The sequence below is a fragment of the Falco punctatus genome, assembly GCF_963210335.1.
Source record: "Falco punctatus genome assembly, chromosome: 1".
Classification (NCBI taxonomy): Eukaryota; Metazoa; Chordata; class Aves; order Falconiformes; family Falconidae; genus Falco; species Falco punctatus.
In genome coordinates this window covers 24,199,027-24,223,208 of record NC_137580.1, presented here as the reverse complement: position 1 = coordinate 24,223,208, position 24,182 = coordinate 24,199,027, and the positions used below count along the sequence as shown (strand labels likewise).

General features: G+C 41.0%; 2 protein-coding genes across 4 annotated transcripts in view; both read right to left on the bottom strand.

Moving 5' to 3' along the window:
* Positions 1–12: 12 nt before the first annotated feature.
* DCK (deoxycytidine kinase) lies at positions 13–11,176 on the bottom strand. The gene is made up of 7 exons (XM_080409600.1): positions 10,845–11,176; positions 9,559–9,677; positions 7,936–8,129; positions 6,725–6,872; positions 5,096–5,211; positions 4,515–4,614; positions 13–1,382 (listed from the first exon to the last, which is right to left on the bottom strand). The coding sequence occupies exons 1-7, from the start codon at positions 10,912–10,914 to the stop codon at positions 1,356–1,358; spliced, it is 774 nt and encodes a 257-aa protein (XP_080265726.1). The 5' UTR covers positions 10,915–11,176; the 3' UTR covers positions 13–1,355.
* A 965-nt stretch (positions 11,177–12,141) lies between these two features.
* The window catches only part of MOB1B (MOB kinase activator 1B), a 50,228-nt gene continuing 38,187 nt past the window's right edge, over positions 12,142–24,182 (bottom strand). For all 3 annotated transcript variants that reach the window (XM_080409628.1, XM_080409630.1, XM_080409629.1), the window contains 3 exons: positions 21,780–21,913; positions 19,252–19,415; positions 12,142–18,672 (listed from right to left, as the gene is read on the bottom strand). In XM_080409628.1, coding sequence (XP_080265754.1) covers positions 18,595–18,672; positions 19,252–19,415; positions 21,780–21,913 — 376 coding nt within the window. In that variant the 3' untranslated portion in view covers positions 12,142–18,594. The remainder of the gene's footprint in view (positions 18,673–19,251; positions 19,416–21,779; positions 21,914–24,182) is intronic.

The following is a 24,182-nucleotide window of genomic DNA, read 5'->3' as shown; positions in this document are numbered from 1 at the left end:
AGCACTGAAAAAGTCTTTCCAAGCACTTTTATTTTTCAACGGTTAGAGAACACCAACACAATTGCAACCACAAAAGAAGAAATTTAATCTCAAATTAACAGGTAACACAGGCACCACAAAAGACAACAAAACGCTTCACAATAAAATTCTGCATTCAAAAGCCCACTGTGCACTCATTCAGAAATGTTTAAAGCAGAACTAAGCAACTCAAAACCACAGTATTAAGGTGTGTGCCCTGTATAGTTTGTATTTTCTGCACCTGAAACAAAAGTGGCTCAGATAATAAAACAAGATGCACTAGAACACCAGCTACTCCATCAGAGGTCTCCCCCCTTCTTACTACAAGAAGATGAGAAAGGACAGCCTGCTTCCAATATTGCAGAATCTTGTATAAGCACCCAGAAGGCCCAGTAAACAAATGGAGAAACTGGAACAAAAGTAGGAAGCCTCCTCTGACATCCAAAAAGTGACTAAGGAAAGGTTTAGAAAGACGTCATTTACAGATGGAGGCCATTTGCAAAATTTTCTTCTTCCTTTTATGGCACCCATCAAGAAAACATAGTCCTTTACAGGAAAAGAGAACTTGCCAGCAACAAAAACCAGCTTTGTTTTATTAAGAGCTGAAAAAACAATAAATTGGAAAAACCCCAAACATGCTAACGAATAGCTAAAGCCTCTCAATATCCTAGTTTGCAGTGTACACTGAAAATGTAAGATATAAAATCTCATTTGGCATCTACAGAATTTCAGCCATATTTAGATCTCTTTTAATTCAGTGCATTCCATGAAGAACTTCACCTATCAAATTTGTCAGATTACTTTTTTTTTTTGTATACCTTACAATATAAAACTCTGGGTTATCTTAAAATTCCCTCACCAGCAGAAATATTTTGGGTTTTTTTCTTCCTCAGAACAATGAGACATCTATTACGAATCAATTCTACTACAAAAAAAACAAACCCCCCCCAAAAAAAAACCAAAACAAAAAACCAAGAGATCTAAAAACCCATTACCTTCTTGAAAATTAAATAGCTACTGGGCACAAAATAAATTAAAAATACAATAGAATACTCCAGAAGAACTTATTTGTCTGATTAGAAACAGGCACAACGTTTGAGAACTCCCAGAATTCTAGTATCTTCAGAATCTGTGTGTTACTTAATATAATACTCAACAGACCTACTGATGTATTTAATAATTTCCCTATTCACAAAGTTTGTTTGTTCCTCACAATTAAATCAACAGGATTGAGTCCTGCCTCTCCAGAGGCCTTCTATAAAAGCAGAAGCTGTACTTCAGACTTTGATCACACAGATGTTTGGAACAGCTTGACTCTGCCTGCGCTTCAAAGAGGATTATAACGTGCTCAAAAATTCTTTGACCTGCAAAAAGAAACAAATATTGTCAATCAAACTAAGTATTTATTAAGAGAAGTATACAGCAACTACACATACCTCTCCACTGCTTCGTGCTTAACTACAACCTACAGAAGCAGGAACTGGGAAAAATAATCTTACGCTATGTCCTTTCTTGTCCATCAAGAACTTTTTCAGCGATGGTACCTGTAATTTAGCAGGTGCTGAGACACACACATTGGAATGATGCTCATTCCTCCTGTGGTCCTAAACTACTGCCCTACATCACAAGTGAACTGTCTTAAAAGCAGGTCCAACCTAAACACAAGGGAGATAATGACAACCTCAGAAAAGCTGCCCCTTGGAAAATACCAAGTCACACTCACCTCCAGAACACTGTTAATTTATTAATGTCAATGAACAACCCAATGCAGCTAAATAGTATGTTCCTTGGAATCTGAGGTTGGCAAATTTATGATAGAACAATACCTAGAAAAACCATAGTACTCAAAAATATCAGATACTGTAGAACAATAGTTCAGCTACTGTTGAACTTCATTTCCAGTACTTGAAGAGTGGCTCAAATGGCTACAGCTACCTAAAAATTAATGGTGAAGTTCTGGTCCATAGAACGCTACCTAGAAACCTGAGACGGAAATCCACAATCCTACACAAAGCACCAAGACCCAGCACAGCAGCACCTCAAACGATCTCTGCTACTGTATGAAAACTGGAACCAAGACAAGCAGCATGCCAAGCGTTATGCTTATACGTGTAGTCACTTAACATCTTCAATTCAGGTCACTACCAAAGGTTGCAGGAAGACAACACACTGAGAACACACTTCTTGCCACAAGTACACGTGCCTTTTTGTTGTGCCCCCTTCGCTCCCTCTCCGCAAAAGAATAATTACTCCCTCCCTTTAAAGCATAGTGGGGGGAGTAGGAGGTGGCAGCAAGGGCCAGGCCATCTTTTTTAAACTATAAAAACCCAGAGGGTACAAGACCCAGGGAATACAAGGCCTAGGCACACAACTCCTACCTCTTAGTTCCAGGAGCATCCTAGCAACTACACTGTGATACAGCCTGAACTGCGAGCATTTACCTCTCTGTCCACTCAAAAGCTAGAAAGGAATCGACAATTTATGGAGAACATGGTATTCTTCTTTTGGCAGAAGCTCTCACACACAGAGCACATCTGTAAACATTTTGTCCAAATTCTTGATGTGAAATGGAAATAGATCTTGGATCCTGTTCTCCAGCTGTGACCCTTCCCTTCCTAGTTCAGGGCTCAAGAAGGTGGAAGGAAAAGAAGAGGTCAAATCCCTTCATGTAGAGAAGGGAACACATAACTGTGCCAATACTCTAACTTGAAAGGTATCAGGAGAAAGCTACCCTCCACTTTCAAAAACAGCAACAGTAACACCGCATGATGAACACTATCACAATTTACACACTAGGCACAGTTTCAAGACAGGTCTCTGAAAGTGAGCATCGCAACAGAGGTGAGAAGGAAGCCTACAGGTTTTGGTCCCTGTTGGACATAAGCATACGCTAAAGGCCAGAGCACCCAGCCTCATGGAGACTGTAGCAGTTCTGCAACTCCACTTAGGAAACGCCAAAAAATAAGGCAAACACAGGGCTTAGGCTGTTCCCAGATAACCTGACAGCTACACAGGAGTCAATTCCTCCAAAATCCTTATTTAGGTGCCTAAGCTTGGCCTTATCTCATGGCACACATGGGAAGCACATTCACTCCACAGCTGCAATGTCCAGTCATTCCATCAATTAACAAGGTTTAAAAGAGCAAATACCATGAAGACTGGTTTTAATCAGGTGAACAGTTCTACTTCTCAGTGGATAAACGGAGATCAAAGGACAAAGCTGCCTTTCTCATGAGGTAAACAATTTATTGCCAATTGTGCACTGCTAAGGTCTGTAACTTGTTGCAGCTACTCAAATAAAAGTCAAGTTGTCCTCAGCTGAATCCCATCAAGATTCAAATACCAATCACCTGAGCAGTTAAAAATATATATTTTACAGCTAGGCCAAACCATCAATATTACACTTATTTGTGCTAAGGATTAGATCTTAACACAAACAGAAACTCAACTTGAACTCTTTTTTGTATCAAATAGGCATTTTTTCCATGCCTCCAAATAAAACTAAAAAATACTTCTCATTTTCATTCTGTATTACTTCCTAAACAAAGTAGAAGGCTACATTTGAAAAGTACTCCCTGAAGTTTCAGACCACTGCTTTTGGGGAGGATTTTGAGTAACACTTTAGTAAACACAATTGAAGGGGAAAAAAACTTCAATAATAGTGTCAATTTAATAAACAAGACTAAAAATAAGGAGTATTGCAGCAGGCTCTAAGACTGTTTATTATCTGAATGTAACTCCATGACCTAAATATTTTAGAAAGATGATTATACAGTGAAGTATATTTTTAGAGCAAAGGAACCCTATTTGCATTTGCTGTACTGCCCACTGCAGTGACACGCTAAACAGAAAAGAGAATAGCCTATACTCTCTTTTGTTTAGCTAGCAGTATCTGCAAACCTAAACCATTTGCCGTTGGCCTAGTGCTTCAGATTAAAATTCAACTGCAAGTTCAGCCAACTCATCCTTCAATTTTCCACTGTAAATGTTTTGTACTGTATTTTCACAGTACCTGGCGCCGAAGTTCTTTTATTGACTAGCCCACTAGGTTAGACACTTTCACACTTAATGTAAGGAAGACTTTACCCTGGACATCCAACTCAGACCTATGCAGCCTTTTTTCTCCCTCAACAGCTACCCTCATTCTCTGCCAATTCCATCACATTTCTTAGGATACCTGCACAATGTTAGAAGCAGAACATAGAAAGTAACAGTTCTTTCATAGTTGAGGGTTATTTAAATTAGAAATTGAAATCTGCAAACAAAACTACTAGTGAAAGCCTTCTCAAACAACCCTGGAATATTTCATCCTTCCCCCCTACTTTTTTTTTTTAATGGAAAACTTATGTAATAAATAACATGAAGAACCATAGGTTCTAAGTCTAGTCTGACTTCAAAGAATGCCACACTTTCAGATGCAAGAAGTATCCTGAATTCATTTTGACGTGCTGGCAATAAACCTAAATCATCAGTTTGATCCGCTTGTGAAATTTTACCTTTTCAGTCATGTGATCATATATGTCCTTTTTGCCTTTGAAGTCTTCATTAACATCTAACGTTAAAATAGGTATTTCCTGAAGATATTCAAAATCCATTCTGTATTGGGATAGGAACAAAGAAAATATTACTAGCTGGAAAAAGTATACATCATTCAAGCCCCTGTCAGCATTTTCATTGTTAAGAATCCCATGAGAAGAACTGCACAGATAAATTACAGCCATGAATTCTGAATATAAAGCAACATGAATTTACCATGTGGCTCCTAGGATCCATTATTGATTCTTGAATATTCTGCTCCCCCAACACCTAATATGAAATTCAACTGTGTATTAAAATTAGTTTAGCTCAACCCTCTGCTATTCAGAGCTCTAGCTGAAGAAAATTCAGGGCACATTGCACGTCCTTGCAGTAATTAACATACCATAAAGGCAGTACTACTAAGAAAGGATACATAGAAATATTCCTGGAGTTTAACTTTATCTATATAAAAAGCTGAAGTTTCACTGGTGGAAAAAGCACTATGGAACATTCTTACAAAGATTTATCCATCTTTAAGTAACCATTAAACAAAGCCTACCGCAATGTCCTGTGCTGAAGCCAACTTTCGTGCTTGTAATGAAGCTTCTCCAGATACTCAATGGGAATTTCTTGCTCTTCATCTCTTCCACGCAAGTAAATCCTATTTAAGCATTTCTAAAGGTAAAAGATTAAAAAAAAAAAATTTGGTTGTTTTTGCAGACCTACAGAGGAAGTCTAGCTTGCTGAAGGTCTTTTTTGCCAACCCTTCCTACTGTGCTCAGTATGCCACTCTTTGCCAAAGATGAATACTCAACTTGCCAGCTATCTTATAAGCATAGAAACACCACGCCATGTTCAGCTGATGGAGCCCACAAACTACACACAAAAATCAAAGAAGGACCCAAGGAAATGTAACACATTATTTCTCCACTATAAGGAAAGGTCGCAAACAAGCTCTTTATTAAATGAAGGGGTACCAGCGTACTGCATGAAAAGAGCATGGAAATATCCATTTGCCACCACAGACAAGCATTTCAAAATCTCATTATATATTCCTGGCTCTTAGGAATCCAGCTTTCAAATGTAGTAAATCATTTGTTCCTGTTCTGAGCACATCCAAAGCCTCAGTAACAAACCAATGAAAACTGCTTCATCTGGTGCACTTTGCTATTTAAATATAGGTTTTTGACTAAAGTGGCACAGAAAGACCTCAACAGCAAGCCTAATAGAAAAGCCCTCAGAGAAACTCTAGCATGTTACATTACACAGTTGTTTACAATAAATTTGAAAGCCTGAAAGATGGAAGTAAGGAAGTATGGAAGTGACCTGTAAGTTAATTACTGCAATTAGAGCTCTTCTAAGCCCTTATATTTTTCTCTTGTTTGTGTAGGTTTCATACTCAAAAGATAAATTTATTGTCTTGTCCTCTCCTTTTAAAAAAAAAACATTAAATGCCCAAAAGTCAAAGCATTGCCACAAAGCCTCACATACTGTAGGTGCATTCATCTGTCTTAGCTCCATTGCTCCAGGTAAAAGGGCTTCACACACATGCACCCTAAATTAGCTGTGACATTAACTATGAATTGTTTTAACAGCAATGTTCCTATAGCTATTTTGTACTTTCCTCATTTTTTTCTTTAATTTTTCCTTTTTTTTTCTTCCATTCCAGTGGTATTTTCTGGTTTGCTCTGGTCACATGTTCTCTTTTTATAACTAGAAAATCATTATCATCACATTTTATTTAAAAATACACAGGCTACATTTGAAATAACAATCTTAAGTATCTCCAGACTGCATCAGTCATAACTCAAGTATTATAGTCTTCAGGGGAATACTACAATCTGAACGGAACTCTAAACATTGAGATTTCTACAACAAAAGATAAGGGTTGCTCAAGATTTTAAGATTACATTTCAAAGAGAATTTCTCAACTATTTCCTTGCCCAAGACACTCAGAGCAATACCAAAACCAGATACAGTGCTATGTAATGACACACAATTGTGACCTCATTCAAATTGACTGCAAGCGTATTATTTTATCAAAAAAAAAAGTCTAGAATCATAGTTAAACACTGTATTTTTTAAGAAAAAAAATACTATGGAAGCACAGACAAAGGTCAAATTTTACAGGCAAGGCATAGAACATCTACTCTCATTCTCTGCATGGTCATAAATTTTTATTCCTCACCTCAGGAGTGGCTCTGAGATAAATGATCCCATCCAGTGCTAGGCTTTGACCAAATTGCTTACTCATCCAGTCATGCCAGTCTTGGTATATAGTCCATTCAGTTTCATTCATGCAATCAGACTCATATAAATTAGCTGCAAAGATGTACCTGTGAACACAAAACAGTTACCTCCACAAAAACTAGCTTCAACACAGTTACTGCTTTGTTTGCCTGAAGTACTGCACAGTAACTGGAAAAGAAGTTGAGCGTTATGATTCTGTAACTTCTTTAACATGGGCTTAGACTGGAAACAGACAGCTTGTATCCCCATCCTATAACTATATTGATCACGGTTGCCCATAGCAATGTCCACAAAAAGCGGTACCAGCAGTGATAAGACAAGGGGTAATGTGTTTCAGCTGAAAGAGGGTAGGTTTAGATTAGATATTAGGAAGAAAATTCTTCACCATGAGTTCGGTGAGGCACTGGCACAGGCTGCCCAGGGCAGCTGTGGGTGCCTCATCCCTGGCAGTGCTCAAGGCCAGGCTGGACGGGGCTGGGAGCAGCCTGGGCTGGTGGAAGGTGTCCCTGAGCCTGTGGGAGTGGGGTGGGAACTAGGTTCTCTTCAAGGTCCCTTCCAGCCCAACCATTCTATGATTTCCAGTTCAGGTATCTTCAGGAATAATCTACAAACCACCACTGCTTTGTACGCTGTGGTCATTTATTTAGGATATATTAGAACACAGTGAACACCTAAAGGATTATGCAATGGGATTTAGTTATCAGATCTGACCTTACGAATCCAGAAACACAGGGTACGGCAATATGAACTAGCTAGACCTGTTTCAAGAACCATAAAAGAAAACAAGGCTAAGTGACAAGGAAAAAAAAAAAAATCACTCATGACTCTTCTTGATGCCTACTCCGCTCTTCTCTTTGAAGGGAAACGTGCATACACAAATCATAAAAACATACGCACAAAGAATGAGAAACTACATATAGTTAATCAAGGTTATGCAACAAAACTATAAACCCACAAACCATTAATTTTACTTTGCAGTCAACACCCCAGAGCAAGACAACACCACTTACTGAGGTTATTGTTATTCACCAGTATCAAAATTATGATGAAAGGAGGTACAAAACTCAGTCACAGTCTGCTTTTTATTTATTTATACATTTTACTTAGGAGAATTTTGATCTTCACTTTAAGGACTTCAGACCAACATACCTGTCACTGTAGACGGATCGCTCGAAGAAGACCACAGGATTCTCCGCCTCTCTGAGTTTGCCATCAAGGGACCTCAGCTGAGCCCGGATCCTGCTGAGGCATGCATACGTCTGGAAAGTGAAAGACCACCTCTCTGGTTTCTCATACATCATCTGAAGCACATTTCCGCCACTCTTCTGCGATGTGGTCAGCTCCTGGTTTTAAACAAATATAGCAACCCTTTAAGTTGAGATAGTGGACGATCAAGGTAAAACAAGGTACAAGCGCTGTTTAGCCTTTATTTCAGGTTTACAATCACATCATTTACTTCTGAACCTTATTTGTAATATAAGACACAAATGCCAGTAACGTTATTCCTCCTACGGCACTGTGCTGAACAAGCAACTCCCTGCAATCTACAATGACAAAATGCTCAAGTACCAAAACACGTTCACCACTATTTACCTACTTTAACAAAAGAACAATATCCTATCAGTACAAAAAGTCAACAGCAATGCAGAAAAATCCATGCTTCTTCTACTCTAAGGAGCATGAATTTGAAGTTGAGCTCATTTTGGTTTCCCATCTATTAATTACAGTTCCTATGGTAACAGCTGCTGACGCAGCATCTTAAGATATCTGATTTTACCTGGGAGATTCAGAACAGACTCCAGGCACAGAAATCTCTCTCAGCCCACATGGTAGATCAAACACCTCGAGACTGCTGCTAAAGCTCATGGAAAGAGCAAGCTGCATGTCTCAGTTTTACTTGAAAACACAGCCTACCAAAGGTGACCACTTCTGTCTGAATTTTTTTACTACGGTAACACCAAATCCAAATAAAGACACATTTAAAAAAAAAATCTACAGAGATAAGGTCGACGCCTAGGTGATAGCTATTAAGATTCTGGAATTCCAGGTTTCATCCTCATCTCTTAATTCCCTGCAACCATACTTACACTAGCGCACCAAACAGGGGCAGCACCATGCTCTGACACTGCAGCCAAGGGGCAGACAAGAGCAATATCCACAGCACTGAATTTTCTAAGCCTCCAAAAGGAGGCAGCTACATGCAGTGCACTTTTGGCAGAGTCCTCAGCCTATCCTGCTGCCCAAACCGTGCCTGAGAACTGCTTGGAAGAGTCGTAGCAGGCACAGGACTAAAGTCTGCCAGGGACAGGGGACACAGCCTGGTTCCACTAGCCAGGATATAGCCCCTTAATCTATAATTCAAGTAGAGAAGATACAGCCACAGTGACATTTCGTAATCACAAGACCCTTACAGTTTCACCAGTAAGGAATAAAACGTATAGAACTAGCCGCTGAAAAAGATTCACAGTTGCTAAAAGTAACTTCTGCCTAACTTTTTTCTGTCCCTTGCTTTTATACATAAAATAAAACGGGCTTTTGCCATTTTCATAATTTACAACCTGATGTTAAATAACATTTATTCTATAATACACTAAGCAAACTAGAAAACATGAACACAAATATCACTGTAAGAATCAGCAGAAGTGTTGCTATCATGTACATTTTCTAAAATACGTAGTCTATCAGATATATTGGTCTTCTGAAATTAGAACATTTGACTGGTTGGTTGTTGTTTTTAAAAAAAAGTTTCGCCTTAAGTTTCTTTTACCATACCTCACAATCCTTTTCAGAGTTTTGCTGAACATTGCACCATCTAGCTACAGGCTCAGGAACAACTTCCCATTCCTCATCAGCTTGCTTGAGAATATTCACAAATGTCGACTTCCCTGCAGCTATAGAGAAGCATTTGGGAAGAAAGGCAGTTATTTAATAACGACACTAATTATTTAACAACTACAGCTCTGGTTCCAAGTCCCATACTTATTCCATGTACTTTTGACTTCATGACAAACATGAATCACAGACCATCGTCAACCACAGATCAATTAATTGAGCAACAGGGTTTTCCTTTTTTATTTTGTACCACACACGACCACAGCCAATTTAACAAAAATCAATAATGACAAGTCTCAGCCCAGATCAACTATTTGAGTTCTACAAAGTTATGTTTGCAGTCAGAACACCAAGTCTTTAAATATCTGAAGATACTTAGCAGTCCAGCCTCAAGCATGAAGTTGCTTTCTGTTATTTTAGGAAGGTAAAAAAAAAAAAAAAAAAAAAAAAAGAAAAGGCAAGCAATATCAAAAGAAACATAAAGCAAAAGCAATGGTTTCCCAAATGAAGATACAAAAATGCATTATTAATTACTTCCTATAGCACAGAAGTCATCAATCTGCAGCTAACAGAAAAAAAAGCTCAGGAAATTTTTAAAAAAAGAGATACTTAAACCTGACAGAGTGCAATCAGCTATCAACCACCACAGTATGTGCCAGTAAACAAGCGGACACCCTGACAACTCATGAGCTCAATTTTAAGCACAGCTGCTTGGGGGGGGGGGGGGGGGGGAGTGTATCTCATAATGAGCAGCCCATAACTTTTCCTGCTCTTTAGAACAGTTTAACAGGCTTCTCTTGTTAGTTAGCAGGAGTACAGAGCATTACAAGTTTGACCTGACTCTGCATTTACATAGTTTTACACTACAATCAGGAAAAGCGCAGCAGCAGTCTTACCCAGGACTTCAACTCATCTTTAAAAAGGTAAAAAAGTCAAAAAATGTAATAGAAAACGCGCTTCCCCCCCTCCCCCCCAAAAAAAAAATCTCGTCATGTTTGTAGCATTAATTTCTTCGGTATCAGCGCAAAGTTTATCAAGTTGTGAATAGGTCTGACGGCACAACACGCCTTGCCCAGGGGACCGGGGTCTCCCAAGGTGCCCCCAGTCTTCCCGGGGCCACCTCACAGCGCCAGGGCGGGAAGAGCCCGGCCGGGGGTGGGGGGGTGGGGGGTGGCTGCTCCGCGCAGGCCGCAGGGCCGCGCTGCCTCCCGCCGCCCCCGCCTCACCGATATTGCCCTCGACGGCGACCTTCTTGATCCTGCCGTCCAGCCGGCCGCGCTTGGGAGGGGTGGCCATGGCGGCGGAGCAGCGCGCTCTGCCCGCCGGCGCAGGAGCGGGGCCGCCCGCCCGCCCGCCCGCCCTGGAAATAACGGCTGCCGCGCTCGCGCCCAGCCCGCACCCGCCTTCGAATTTGGCGCGCGGAGCCGCCCCACGTCACGGGCGCCGCGTACGGGTGGCCGCGAGGGCCTAGGAGCAAAGGCGAGGGGCCCCCGCCCCCGGCGGCAGTGCGGCGCGCTCGGCGGGCAGCCGGCAGGGCGGGTGGGCGAGCTCGGCGCCGCCGATCCAGGCAGAGCTTGCGGAACGAGGAGCACATCGATGGGCGGGCGCCACCCCGGCCACCGCAACGCAGGGGGGCAGCCGGAGCGGGGCAGAGGCCACCTCGAAGTGACCGTGTGGTGCCCACACGCCACCATTTATGTCTAAAATCTTCTCGAAATAGCTTGGAAGCCGCACACGGGTTGGGCTTAAAGGAGATGACAGCCTTTCCCAGCGCTGAGAAACCCAAGGCACTACTGCGGCCCTACCTGCCACGCGCTTCCCCATCCCCGCTACGGCATGAGGCCCTCCGGGTCTCGACAGGCCAAGTGAGCAGGGAGAAATCCTCACATGGACCGAAAGTGGCACAGCAGCGAGGCACTCGTAGCCAGCACACCCTACTGTGTCAACCTGCGCCTGCCGCCCGCAAGCTGCGAACGCCGTCAGAGAGGAGCCTGCCTGACTTGCCTCTTGTGGCACGGCCCCTTAGCCACGGCCCATGCCCGAGATTTGTGGGGATTCAGGGAAAAGCAAGATTTATTTTTTTTTTTTAAAACCATCTTTGCAACCCGCTTTCCAGCCGCGCACAGGAGGTGGCTTACCGTGGGATGGGGGGGCTTTGGGGTTAGTGGGTACGAGCGGAGGGAATCGGATGGAGATGGAGATGGAAGGTAGGAAACCTGGCGTGCTGCAGCTGTAAGGATCACAGGCGGATTTTAGGAGGAAGGAAGAAAGGGAAAAAAAAAAAAAAAAAAAAAAACAGGAAAGGGAGAGGAGGCAAGAAAAGAAAGGAAAAGGCACCTGTGTTGCCGAGCATGGCCAAAAGCCCTGCAAGAGGATGCTCTTCTCATGGCAAAGCTTACCAAACCACCCCAGGGTCAGTGCTGAGATGCGGTTAACATGACACTAAACTTGTTCTAAACTAAACGGAAATCCCATGCCATGCTCTGTCCCTGCTAGGTAAATTCAGGTCATGAAACAAGGAAATGAAAAGGGTATCAGGTTGTTTTATTGCTATTGTGTCTGCCTGCAATACAAATATTCACAAAATCAGACAAGGTAATTACAAAAAAAATATCTAATTTGTATGTGTAATGTTCATATGTGTACAATATACAGAAAAAAAATCTATCCACAAGTAGAAAGTAATTTAGAAATGAGTTCAAGAAGGAAATAAAGACAATCATGGTCAAACATAGCTATTTATTTTCTCTTATAAACAGCCTTCAGTTTCTTATTGGAAAAAAAAACCTAGAATTTAAATATTTTGTCCCATCACATACAACAATCTGTATACATTATTTACAACTCTCAAATAAACATGTTGCAGATTTTCAGACATTCAACTTTTCTTATTTTAATCAAAAGCTGTTCTCATTTAAAACTAAATATCAATCAGTGACTACAAACTGAAGCGATATTGGCACAGTTAGCTTACAGTAAGGGTGCTCATCTTGCATTTTGTATTTTTACACCACATTTTCTCCTCTATATTGTAGGATTCTAAAGGAGGAGGAAATGTTAGTGTTGCTTTTGTAATTTTTTTTTTTGCCTTCAAAAATGGCCTTTTATTGAAACCACATTCACTTTTATTGCATTCTTCTCTCTCTTCCACTGCACATCAAGGTATGTGCTTCTAGGTACTAAAGCAACACAACCACAGCATACCAAAGTAGTAAAACAGCCATGAAAATAAGTGTTCCCTCCGCGACACATCTCTGAAAAATGTCGTAAGTTGCAAATGTACAAAAATAATGAGTATAGTTTAGTGGCTATAAAAATTAATTTCCCCTAAAAATACAATACTCTATGAACAATTTAGGGAATTGGTTCTTCAAACAAAAAACTTAATTTGATATTTACCTAGACTGCAATCTTAACCTGGCAAGAGGAAAAACATAAGACAAGCAGGAAAATAAAAAGGTTTAACACTTAAAATAACCAACATTAGTCTCATCTTAGAAGATAACTAGGAAAAGACGGTGGGCATCCATAAAACTGCTAGTGGTTCTAGTAGTGCGGTTTAGAAAAAAAGAGACAACTGATATCAGCAGTGAAGGAAACAAGGTTCAGTGTAACAGGGAATCTTTCAGTGAAAGGAAAGCAAGTTGTCTGTGTTTGTGCTGCAGCTCTTTAAATACTCTGACTAAAAGGGGGCAGTTTATATACAGTAATACAGCACTCTGGCAGGTAGGAAGGGGGGAGAGGGTAACAAGAACAAGAACAGCTATCCAAAAAGGATGTGTTTACAGTAAAAACTGTATCTGGTGATCCAAGGGAAAGGGGGGCAGGGTCCAAGAAACAGAAAGGAATAAACTGAAAGGTAAGTACAGTCCATAGCAGCAAGTAGATATCCTTACCTGTTACATGAGTGTCAGGGAGACTGGGAGAGTGATCAGTTCCTAAATACTGAATAAGGACAGTGCTTTTCTACATCTTAAACTAAAAGCAAAAGTTCGAAAGCTCTACATTGCATAGTAACCAGTAAAAGAAGCTTGATACTTGCAGACAGGCCATCTGCCTCTAGAAACCTGTTTTCTTCCTTCAGCTACCATTCAGCTACCTGCAACAGCAGAATGTGGCATTTTTATCTTCTATTTGCATGATGAATTTGTATCCCTGACTTTAATTTGAAAGACTTGAAAAATTACTTCTGGGAACGTACTGTATCCACACCATCTAAACAGTGTCAACGCTGGCAACAGTGGCTGAACTTGACGAACTTAAGAGTTTGCCCCATCCCACCTCGAGGTAGATGACCTCCTGAAGTTACCACTCAAATCAGCTACATGGTCTAGTGTGCTGGTAGCTGAAAAACACCACAAACAGTAGAATTTAAAGGACCCTATTACACTGGAAGGCCTCAGCCAGTACTGGCAACCCAGCCTGGTTGAACCCTACCAGCACTGTCCACTCCCAATGACAACAAAGCTGGAAGTTTTTGTCTCCAAGCACTCATGACACATAACCGAGTCCATTTTAACATGAACCTAGAACAACATGGGGTTTGTTCAGGGTTCATCTCTCTGGGTTTTATTGGGGGCTGAGGGGGTGCCCTCCCCCTTCTCCCCCAGTAAATGCACTGTTTTATAAACACATTCACTCAATCCAGATTCCATTTGTACAACATGGCAACTTTCGTTTAGCATTTCAATGTGCCCTTACTTCAAGAGTGTAAACGCACATCAACTTCTGGTCCCACACCTTTTTGAAGAAAAAAAAAAAACACAACTAAAAGCTGCAAATATATACAGCATAGGGATACTAAATCCCAAACACTGCATACATATATTAAATATTGTTAATTTCAAGTGTTGTATAATTAAACAATGTGTTCATACAGCTGTCAGGCAAATCATGATCTCCAAGCTTTTATTACATGCCTAGAAACTATTCTGTAAAGGTGTTTTCTACTGCCAGACACTAAATACAAAAAATACACTATCCATATAATACGACTTTTTTTCTTTCTTTTCTTTCTTTTTTTTTTTTTTTTTTTTTTTTTTTTTACATAATACATTCTAAATCTTGATTGGACGAACTGCAGCAGATGCCTCTGAGTTTCTAAAATTGTCTACTAAAAATCCAACCAACCAAACAAAAACCAAACCACGCCTTCAAGAGCTGAAGTATGCCAAAAACGAGAACTACTGCACTGGTATCACTCCAAGCAAATCATCACTTCTAAATAATTTTCTTTTGAGTTTCTTGCTGGTACATGACACTAAACCAGTGAGACAGCTTGAAATCTAAAGGAAGGTACCTCCTATTTAGCACCTTGGAGCAGGGTACTGCCATTTTCACTCTCATGTTCTTGCTGCGATGCGGTAACATGAGCTCTAGCACCGATTAAAGGGCTCCTCTCCAGTAAGCGTTATCAGCACAGCGAACATCCACACGCAGCCTCTTGAGCAACACTGACTCAACTCAGCAAAGCTGTTTTCATTGCAAAGTTTACAGGACTTTTATTATCAAACTGCAGCCACAGTGCTCTTCATGCCTCTGTAGCTGGAAATTTTCAGTCACTAAACACTCCTCAGATAGCAGCATGCACGAAAGGTTGTGTAAGATCATGTTCTTAAATTCAGCTTCCTGCATGACCAGAGTCTGTTTAAAATCGACAGTTCAAATCTGGGAGTGAAGCTGCTTCTGCATAGTCAGGTAGATGCTGACCGCTTCTGTAACTCTGAAAATACTAGTGTCTCCTACATTACTCGCTTCTGAACAAAGACAGCCCTCCAACCCTGCACTGAAAGCTAGCACCGCCACCCGACTGCTCCCAAGCCAGGCTCATATAGTGATGTCCAGCTCAGATGTCAGGTGTGCCACTCCGTTCAAAATGGTCCTGCAGCTGCAGACATCACCAATGATGTGCGAAGTCCGTAGCAGTAGTGCATTCCCAGGTACCTTGCCAAACGCACCATACAGCACATAAAAAGGATAAAGCACACCAGAGGCATGCTTTTTCCCTGATCCTTCAACAGGATGGTACTTGCCTGGTCCAACACATGAGATTTTCTGCCTATGGGAGCTCCTTCTTTTTTATCAGCCTCCTAACAGACTCGAGGCAGCAGCATTTAGGCTACAGCATAGACTGACTCTTCCACTGGCCAACAGAATCACATGGGGAAATCCAATGTTTGCCAGAATAGCAGGACTGACAAAAGCATTGGGGCAACTACTTCAGTCAGAGGCAACTCACCAAAGGGAACTGCGCTCATGCTTCTTGTTTGCTTTTGCCTCTAATTTTCTTTTGCCTTGTGCATATTTTTCCAACCCCTAATTCCCTCAAGAAGCAACACACATTAAGTATTTCCCCTCTTTTCCTCCCACATGTGTGTACGCACACAGGAAAGTCAAGATCCTTACTGGCTGAGAAGGGGTAAGGCCTTACTCCACCTTTCTTAAACTAGGAGTTTGTTAAAACATTTGATGGAAAGCTCTCTTTGCATCATCAGCTTGACTTGGTGTGGACTGTGGTAACTCAAACCCAACCCCAAGATTTGACATTAAGGAAAACACAATATAGAAGTCCTTTCCTTTGACAGCCACACGTTAAGAAAACTTGGGTAATTCACTGTGATCTAGAAAAAGCCAAAAGATAAGGATAACTGAACATTTCACTTGTTCTTTGAGCAGATTGTAATGGGCAATGACATTGATCTGCAAAGGAGCCAAACACATTCTACATTTTCTTGAACGGTAATAAAGCTTCGAATGAAGACAAGGACTGTCTTAATTACAAATGCTAAACTGCAGGTGTTTTGCAAGTAGCCTCTCTACCTAATATTAGTGTAGCCAAACCTAAATTCAGTCTGAACACCACTGCATGACCGTTCCTCACTATGCAGCACTCCATGTTTCCATTTCTAAATAATAAGCAGTGAAACAAGTGCACAATGCCTATTTCTGCCTCAACATTAGGTTCTCTCAATTGTTCTCAAGATGGGGGGAAGGGAGGGCAGATAAATAAATGAGACACAGAAGAGGTAACAAAAACAGTAAACTGCCCCTTCAAGAAGCAGTTTAAGCAGACTATGAAATATTTAGCTATATTGAAGCTAACACAGTTCTTAAAATAAGCTTCAGATGCTTCGGAAATACATCACTTTAACTCCAAAGTAGCAATTCTAGTCTCCCAAATGAGTACATGTTTATTACTGTACTCAGAAGTTTATCAGCTGGCTATACTAATGGCCACTTACATATTTTACAGGCTGCTGCACAGTTTTCCACTTTACTCAGCATTTTCAGTCAAGCAAAGGCGCACAAAATGTAAGCTCATCTTTTCTGTCATATGCTAACCTTGGCTTCACCTGCAAATTTTAGAAGTTCAAGAGTCAGTCAAGCGTTCACCAGTCAGTTTAAGCCTTCATGTTATTGAGGGCTAAAAATGGTGTGTTTGTGCAATCACAATCTATCAAAGCCTGGCAACATGAACTGCCTAGCATACTGTATTTGGCAACTAGCAATATTGTGGGATAGCACGCTGCAGAACCTAATGCAGATTTCTTTGAACCCAAATTAAAATGGCTTTGACAAAATCCATAAATAAACAAGAGAGCTAGTCATATGGGTTTCTGCCACGGGAAACATGGCTGATACAGTCGCAGCAGCAATTTCCAAGTCATCATCTGCAAATCATCCCAAAGGTTAACTTCTCACAGGCGATGCTCATTTCTGGTGTGAGAAAACACAAGGCTAGAGAGGCAAAACACACCAACCCAGGTAGAGGAAGGCCACATTTTGATTAGCTTTTTGCAGGAATAGAAGATGCACTTACCAAATCACAACCTGCTAAAAATTTACCGGTACATTCCTATTACTTTACCCAGCTGCTGTAGTTCCTTGGAGATGGGCTGCAGTTTTAAATGGGGTAGAACACCATAATGCTAACTTTAATCCAAAGTGGTCCGTGAAATTACATTCCCTCCAAGACACATCTTCTACCACAGAAATCACTGCCCACCAGAGCTCCTCCACAGAGCCAGGCTTTTTACTCATAACTTACATCATTTCACTACTTATTTTTCAAGCCAGATTTTTTTCTTGTTATTACCCCAGTGCATTTTTTTATATATATATACTGAATATTTCCCCTAACTGCATTTGTGCAAACTAACTATTTATTTGGCAAACACTAGGAAATTCAACAGAAGTGACTGACCCAAGTTGACGCTTCCCTGGTAAAAAAAATAAAAGCAAATATGAAAAGCCAAAACCAATGGCAACAGACACGTAACTACTTGCTAAGCACAGGTTCTTTATATTTTGACACCACCTTCATCATTTTGCTTTAGTGACTAGAACTTCACTTTTCTTTATAAGAAATATCTAGTTTTGAAATATTCTGTGTTAATCTCTAAAAAAATAAGACAAATATTTGTATTAAAAGCTGGAGATCATTGATTTCAGTAAGTTATGGCTTTTTTTTTAGTGTAAGCATATATATTTTTTTCTATAACAAGTATCAGTAAGTGTCCTGGGTGTTAGTCCATATTTTCTGTTTCCAGCAATGTTCAATATTGTATGTGCTTTGCACCTCAGAAGTGAGTCTGCCAAGGCACTTAGAGAATGTAAGCAAGTCTTTTAGGGACTTCATGAGAATGGGCTACCACTGACAATACAAGAACCCATCCACCAGCAGAGTCAATCCCCCAACCAAGCATGTTTCCTTTATAAACGCTCAGCACCTGCTAAAATTCCACAATGAATAACAACAATCAAAAAGTAACAAAAAAAAAAAACTATTTACCACATGTCACTAACAGATAAAAGATTTCCCTTAAGAAAAGCACAGAAAGTAGATCTTGGCTGTCATCAATAACAGCACGTTTTTGTTTTTTTTTTAAAAAAAAAACAAACAAACCAACAAATTAACAAAAAAAATACCACACGCTTGCTTAAAGAAACAAGTGATTTCAAGAAATCCTCTTCCTTTTATCTGTCCTTAGAGGTGAGTTTTTCAATCAGTTCTTGAAGTGGTGCAAGTTCCCTTCTATCAATGAGGTTGAATTCCTGTAACAAGGGTGAGGAGAAAGACATACATACCAAGTTTCACATGTGCAGCTCACGTGAGAAGTCTTATTCAGATAGAAGTTATTTGGTAATAGGCTCTTCGAGTTCAGGCTTAGCCACTACAGCATTTTCTGCCCATCTGCCATTAGCTGAATAGCAGCGTTCAACTGCCTAAAGCTTCTTCCACCAATTGAAGGAAACGTAAGATGATGCTCTTTTTTTATACAGAGAGGGGGGGAATGTAGCTTTGAAGCAAGCACACCGTTTTCAATCTAGCTTCAGACACTGTCCTTCCTCTTTCTTTTGTTAAGAATTACTGTTCTACTGAATTATTCGCTAGGGAACACCTTTCAGTATTCAATTTTGTAGCGAACAAATGCTTCATTGAGAACTTTTCCATTCCTGGAATGCTTCTAGCAGTAAATATACATCAGAACACAGTAAGACACTATCTGTGGGCCCTGGATGCACTGACTCTCCCACAAACACACCAGCTGTTAAGGAACTGAAGGGGTATTACTTTGATACACTACTTTTTCCATAATATAAATGTAATCACCATGCTCCCACCACACTTACCTGAACAAAAAATATAAAGTGCTTGAAAGAAGTGTTAAGGTGTGCCTCTTCCTGTAGCTGGATCACAGGATCAAAGTGCTGGTGATAGATGTGAGCATAAACTCTGAAGAGACGCTTTAAAATTGTCTTTGCCACCGACATGAAATTCTTTGGGAACGGTACGCCTAGAAATAAGAAAACAGATGGCTTATTTTTAAATGCTCATGTAATGTTCATGTATTTTGAAAGCCATTATAACCCAACCCTCTCTCTTGCACAAGAAAGGCTGTTCCATTTCACTCAGCGATTTCACCTGCGAGTCACACAATATACTTGGGCTGAAGCACAACAAGCAGCTCTTTGGGAGACCAGAGGGACGGCTTCTCTCCCTTCAGCAGACCAGTGGCTCATGAACTTTTTTCAAAACAAATCTGATGACACTTCTATGCTGAACCCTCCTAGCTTCAACTTCCAGGCACTAAAATTTGTTATGCCTCGGGACAGTTCCTCAAAAAGCCTTCTCTGACGGAGACCTTCCTCCCTTCTGGGAGGATTCAGATACCCAGACACCAATATCTAATACACTTAGAGATGCCCTCTCAGTACTCGCCTGGCCTCTGACTGCCAGCGCAGAAAAGGGAAAGTCTCCTGCAGGCTCCGAGTCTCACCAATAGCTCTGGGCGTGTGTCCAAGATAGCACAGGGTACTCCAAGGGACACCAGATACCTTTGAGCAGGTAACAAAACCCACCTCTCCTATCAGCCATCAAGTTTTACATTTCTCTTGGCTAAAGTGAAATCAGAAATAGGCTGTCTTCCACCTGTCTCATGCCCTGCAAAAAGACTCCTGTCTCCATCCTGCTCATCACCATCCCTTAGCCAGAGGCTACTGCTTTCTTAACTGCCTGCTTAGTGTACTCTGAAACACGCTCCTTTCAGTCATTTCAGTGAAAATTACCCAGGACAGGTTAAAAAAATCAGCTTCAACAGCAGATGTTTTGTCAGTGCACAAGTTTTATTAAAATCAGTTAGGAAACAGCAACCAGCTACTGGGAACAATAATCTCTTTAGTTGACACATCCGCAGGCTAAAAAAAGATACGTATCAACGATCTAAAAAGATTAAACCTGTCTAGCTTCTCATCACAAAGCAGTTTTCCCAGTCAGCTAAGCTCTTTTGCCCTCTCTCTCTCCAACTGTTGAAGTCCTGTTTGAAGGCCAGAAGCTCAAGCTGGATGCTGTAGGCCAATCTTGATCTTACCGATGCTTTAAAAATCTCTAGAAATAAAATTTTCATACTCCTACTTGAGTTGCCCTGTTTACATATACACCACATTTCCTTTGCTGGCTGCTGCATTGCATGGGAAGTTCATGTTTAGTTTGTTACCCATTGTGGCCTTTAAGGCTCATTCTTAATTACTACCTTTCAAAAAATACATCCTATTATAAGAAAAAAAAAAAAAGTCTTCAGCAAAGTATATGCTGCAGCTAAAGAAAGATCAAGTCCTGATGTAGTCTTTTGAACATAACTTTAATATTAACTGTAGCTATTTAGTATCATTCTTACTAGTAGTGGACTTCTACCTCAGCTCTGAACTCTACCCTGCAACACTAAAATGAATGCTATAGAATGCAAATAAACCACGCTTACGTCTACTAAGCTGGGAACATCTAGCTTTTTGTCACTTCTTCACAAACTAACCAGCCTTCTCTGCATATCTGCTTAACTCTGAAGTTAAAACAAATGTCACTTGATTCTGACAGGTGGCCCTGTTTCTCTGAAGAGGCTTACTGCAAATGTGTCAAATGCTTCAGAAACTACTCACAAAATAAAAACAATTAGGAGATCTCCCTTCCTTTTTCCACAACGGATCATAAGCCTATGAGTAGTGGCGTACTGGAAAACTGCCAGTTAGGAGCTTTAGAACAAATAATCCTTCCTGCCTCTAGAAGCAGGGTTTTCCTCCTGTTACCATTTCTGAACTGGTTGTCGGTCATTATTTTGCTCCTGCTTTTCTCAAAGAAACCACTTAAACATACATCTTTCATCTTCACTTGAAAAAAAGAAAAAAAAATATCATCAATTTCAGATCAAAGATGCAATTCAACTTCTTTGGAGGTAACACCTAGGAGAAGATCCCCACAAGGACCAAACATCTTTCCTGCCATCAGAAAGCTTCCAGTTTGTACCAATTACTGTTTATAAGGTTTTGAGATCCTCTGCCTTATTTCTAAGGAAACAACCCACTGTTCAAAATGAAAAAAACATCACTTTTGATCAACACAGTTCCTTATTTAATAGAAACAGTACTTCCTGCATTCAGAATTGTGATAGATGGTTTATTACTATTATTAACACATGGATCAGAGTTCATGTACTACCACACAAATTTTATCTCAAGAGATAAAAATGCCTTTACATATATAATGTAACCTTTTAAAGTTGCCCTACTCATCAGCCATTTAGGAGACTTTTTAATGTTGTAAGACTTGAATATTCCTGTACAACTGTAATCCAAACACATTGTTCAATTTTACTTATTTACTTTACCTATTTTAGAAGGAAATAGCGTTTCATCATCCAGCTGATCCTGGACCCAAGTCATCAGGTAATCAATGTACTTTGGTGCAGAGCACTTAATTGGTTTCTTTATGTTTGTCCCATCTGCCCAGTGGTACTCATATCTGGGTTGGGACAACAACAACAAGACATTTCTTAACACAAGTGAATCATTCACATCAAGGCCTGGAAGGCTGCTCCTCCTGCTCCGCGCCCCGCACTCCCACACCCTCCCACAGCCCTTTCTTGAAACTAAAGTCCAAATGCTCCCAAGCCACCCACAGCTGCTCTGTACCCAATCTCCCCACTGCAGTTCTGCTTTAGCTGGACTCTCTTCTGCAGTCTGTGAAGGCCTCCAAGAACTTCATCCTTTACAGCACAGCTCATTCATTCTCGGTTGCAACGCTCCTGCCAAAATGCACATAGCAGCCTGCAGTCAAACCTGCATCTCTATACATCAACAGGTGCTGTGTGCATAGGTGTCCAATACCTGAAAGGCCAACAGCTACTTACTCTTTTTTGAAGCTTCCTGCCTGCCTCCCCACACACACATAGAAGAAAACCATTACAGCCCATTGAAGTAAAACATCAGATTCTCACACAAATAAAAGCTAAGCTACAGTTCTCAAATCCGTGAAGGCACCCAACTGACTTCTGATGTGAAATTTCACGCAATCAGCCCTAGCAAAAGGCTTCTCTTCACCTCCACCAGCAGAGAACTACAAAATGAGTGGCCATGCTCAATATCTGCAGCAGCTGGCACCCAGACACATTAGACCCCTAAAACCTCAGGATTTCTCTACATTTGAAATTTTCTTACAGATTTTGCATAACTGAAGACCAAACTACACTGGCTCTTGCCAGAGATCCCAAATTATAATTGTGTTAGAGACACAGAATAGATTCAGAGGTACGTTAATGTCATGGAATACTACTACAAAACTGGAAGCTGGTATGAAGTGTCTTTTAGCTAACAGAAGAAAGCTTCTAGGCTAAATAGTCCTCCCCAGAAAAGGTTCATATCTGAAGGTCTAGTGCTACCGTGCAGCACACCAAGACTCAGAATAATCTGGGTTTCCAAGTTATACCACTGACCCACTTAACAACTGCAGGTCAGTAACTGTCTTTTAGCTTAATTCTTCCTTCTGTACATACGGTTATGTCACACCTTTACAAGCCACTGACATGACCATGAAATATTAAAACATGTGCTCTTTTTATCCTTTTCCATTCACAGAGCTAATAAAAATTGACATCTTAGGAAGCACATTTAAAGATTCCAGCATCATTAATTTTAATGTTATCACTTTAACATCAAGAATTTCAAAAGCCATGGAAAAATCTATTAAGCAGCATCCATTTAGATGCATAAGAGAAACAAGTCCTCATGATATTAGAATTGAACAGGTATTTCGATAGGCTTGGGGAATACAGTTGACACACATCCAGACACAGGGAAGGATGGTTCATCTTGGCAACAAACAGCTTAACAAAACCAAACACTTTTAACGTTGGGAGTCTGATAATACCAGCTTTCAAGTGAAGCACAGTGTTCCTTTCTATGTCTTGCTGAGTACAAATGCACATATCTTAATATTCCTTGCCAATCTGTAACATCTGAGCAGTTTCTTCTCATCAGCACAGAGCCATGCATAGCCCTCTCTTTTAGATCTGAACACAGCATCATCTCTCACGTCAGTTTTAAATCAGCCAGCCTTGCCCAGCCAGCCAGCACTGCTGCAGAACAGCTATCAGTGGGGTGAGCCTGCTGCCAAGCCAGGAGCGAAAAGGACTCCCGAGTTCAGCAGCTCGGAAATCCTCCCAGAGAAACCAATGAACAATGATTCGGAGTAGCTGCAACACTCCTCTTTGAAAAATACAAAATTTAAAAAAAAAAAAAAAAAAAAAACAAACAAAAAAACCCCCAAAACCAAAACATACAAGGATAGTGATGTCAGCTCAGTTACGCTTAGACAGGAAACATACGCACTACATCTACAAGTTATATCTCAGTTCTTAAAACCTCATGAAGTTCAACAAGGCTAAGTGCAAGGTCTGGGTCAGGGCAATACCAAGCACAAATACAGGCTGGGCAGAGAATGGATTGAGTGCAGCCGTGAGGAGAAGGACTTGGGGGTGCTGCTGGACAAGAAGCCCAACACAGCCGGACAATGTGCACTCGCAGCCCAGAGAGCCACCCATGCCCTGGGCTGCACCCAGAGCAGCGTGGCCAGCAGGGCAGGGGGGTGATCCTGCCCCTCTGCTCCGCTCCAGTGAGACCCCCCCTGCGGTCCTGTGTCCAGCTCTGGGGCCCCCAGCACAAGGAGAACACGGACCTGTTGGAGAGAGTCCAGAGGAGGCCACGAAGATCATCAGGGGACTGGAGCAGCTCTC

Coding starts and splice junctions, on each gene's coding strand:
- DCK (XM_080409600.1), bottom strand. CDS start 10,914: ATGGCCACCCCTCCCAAGCGCGGCCGGCTGGACGGCAGGATCAAGAAG. Junction 8,130..9,558: donor ACTCTGAAAAGGATTGTGAG/GTATGGTAAAAG, acceptor GTTTAAAACCAG/GAGCTGACCACATCGCAGAA. Junction 4,615..5,095: donor CTTCAGCACAGGACATTGCG/GTAGGCTTTGTT, acceptor ATCCCAATACAG/AATGGATTTTGAATATCTTC.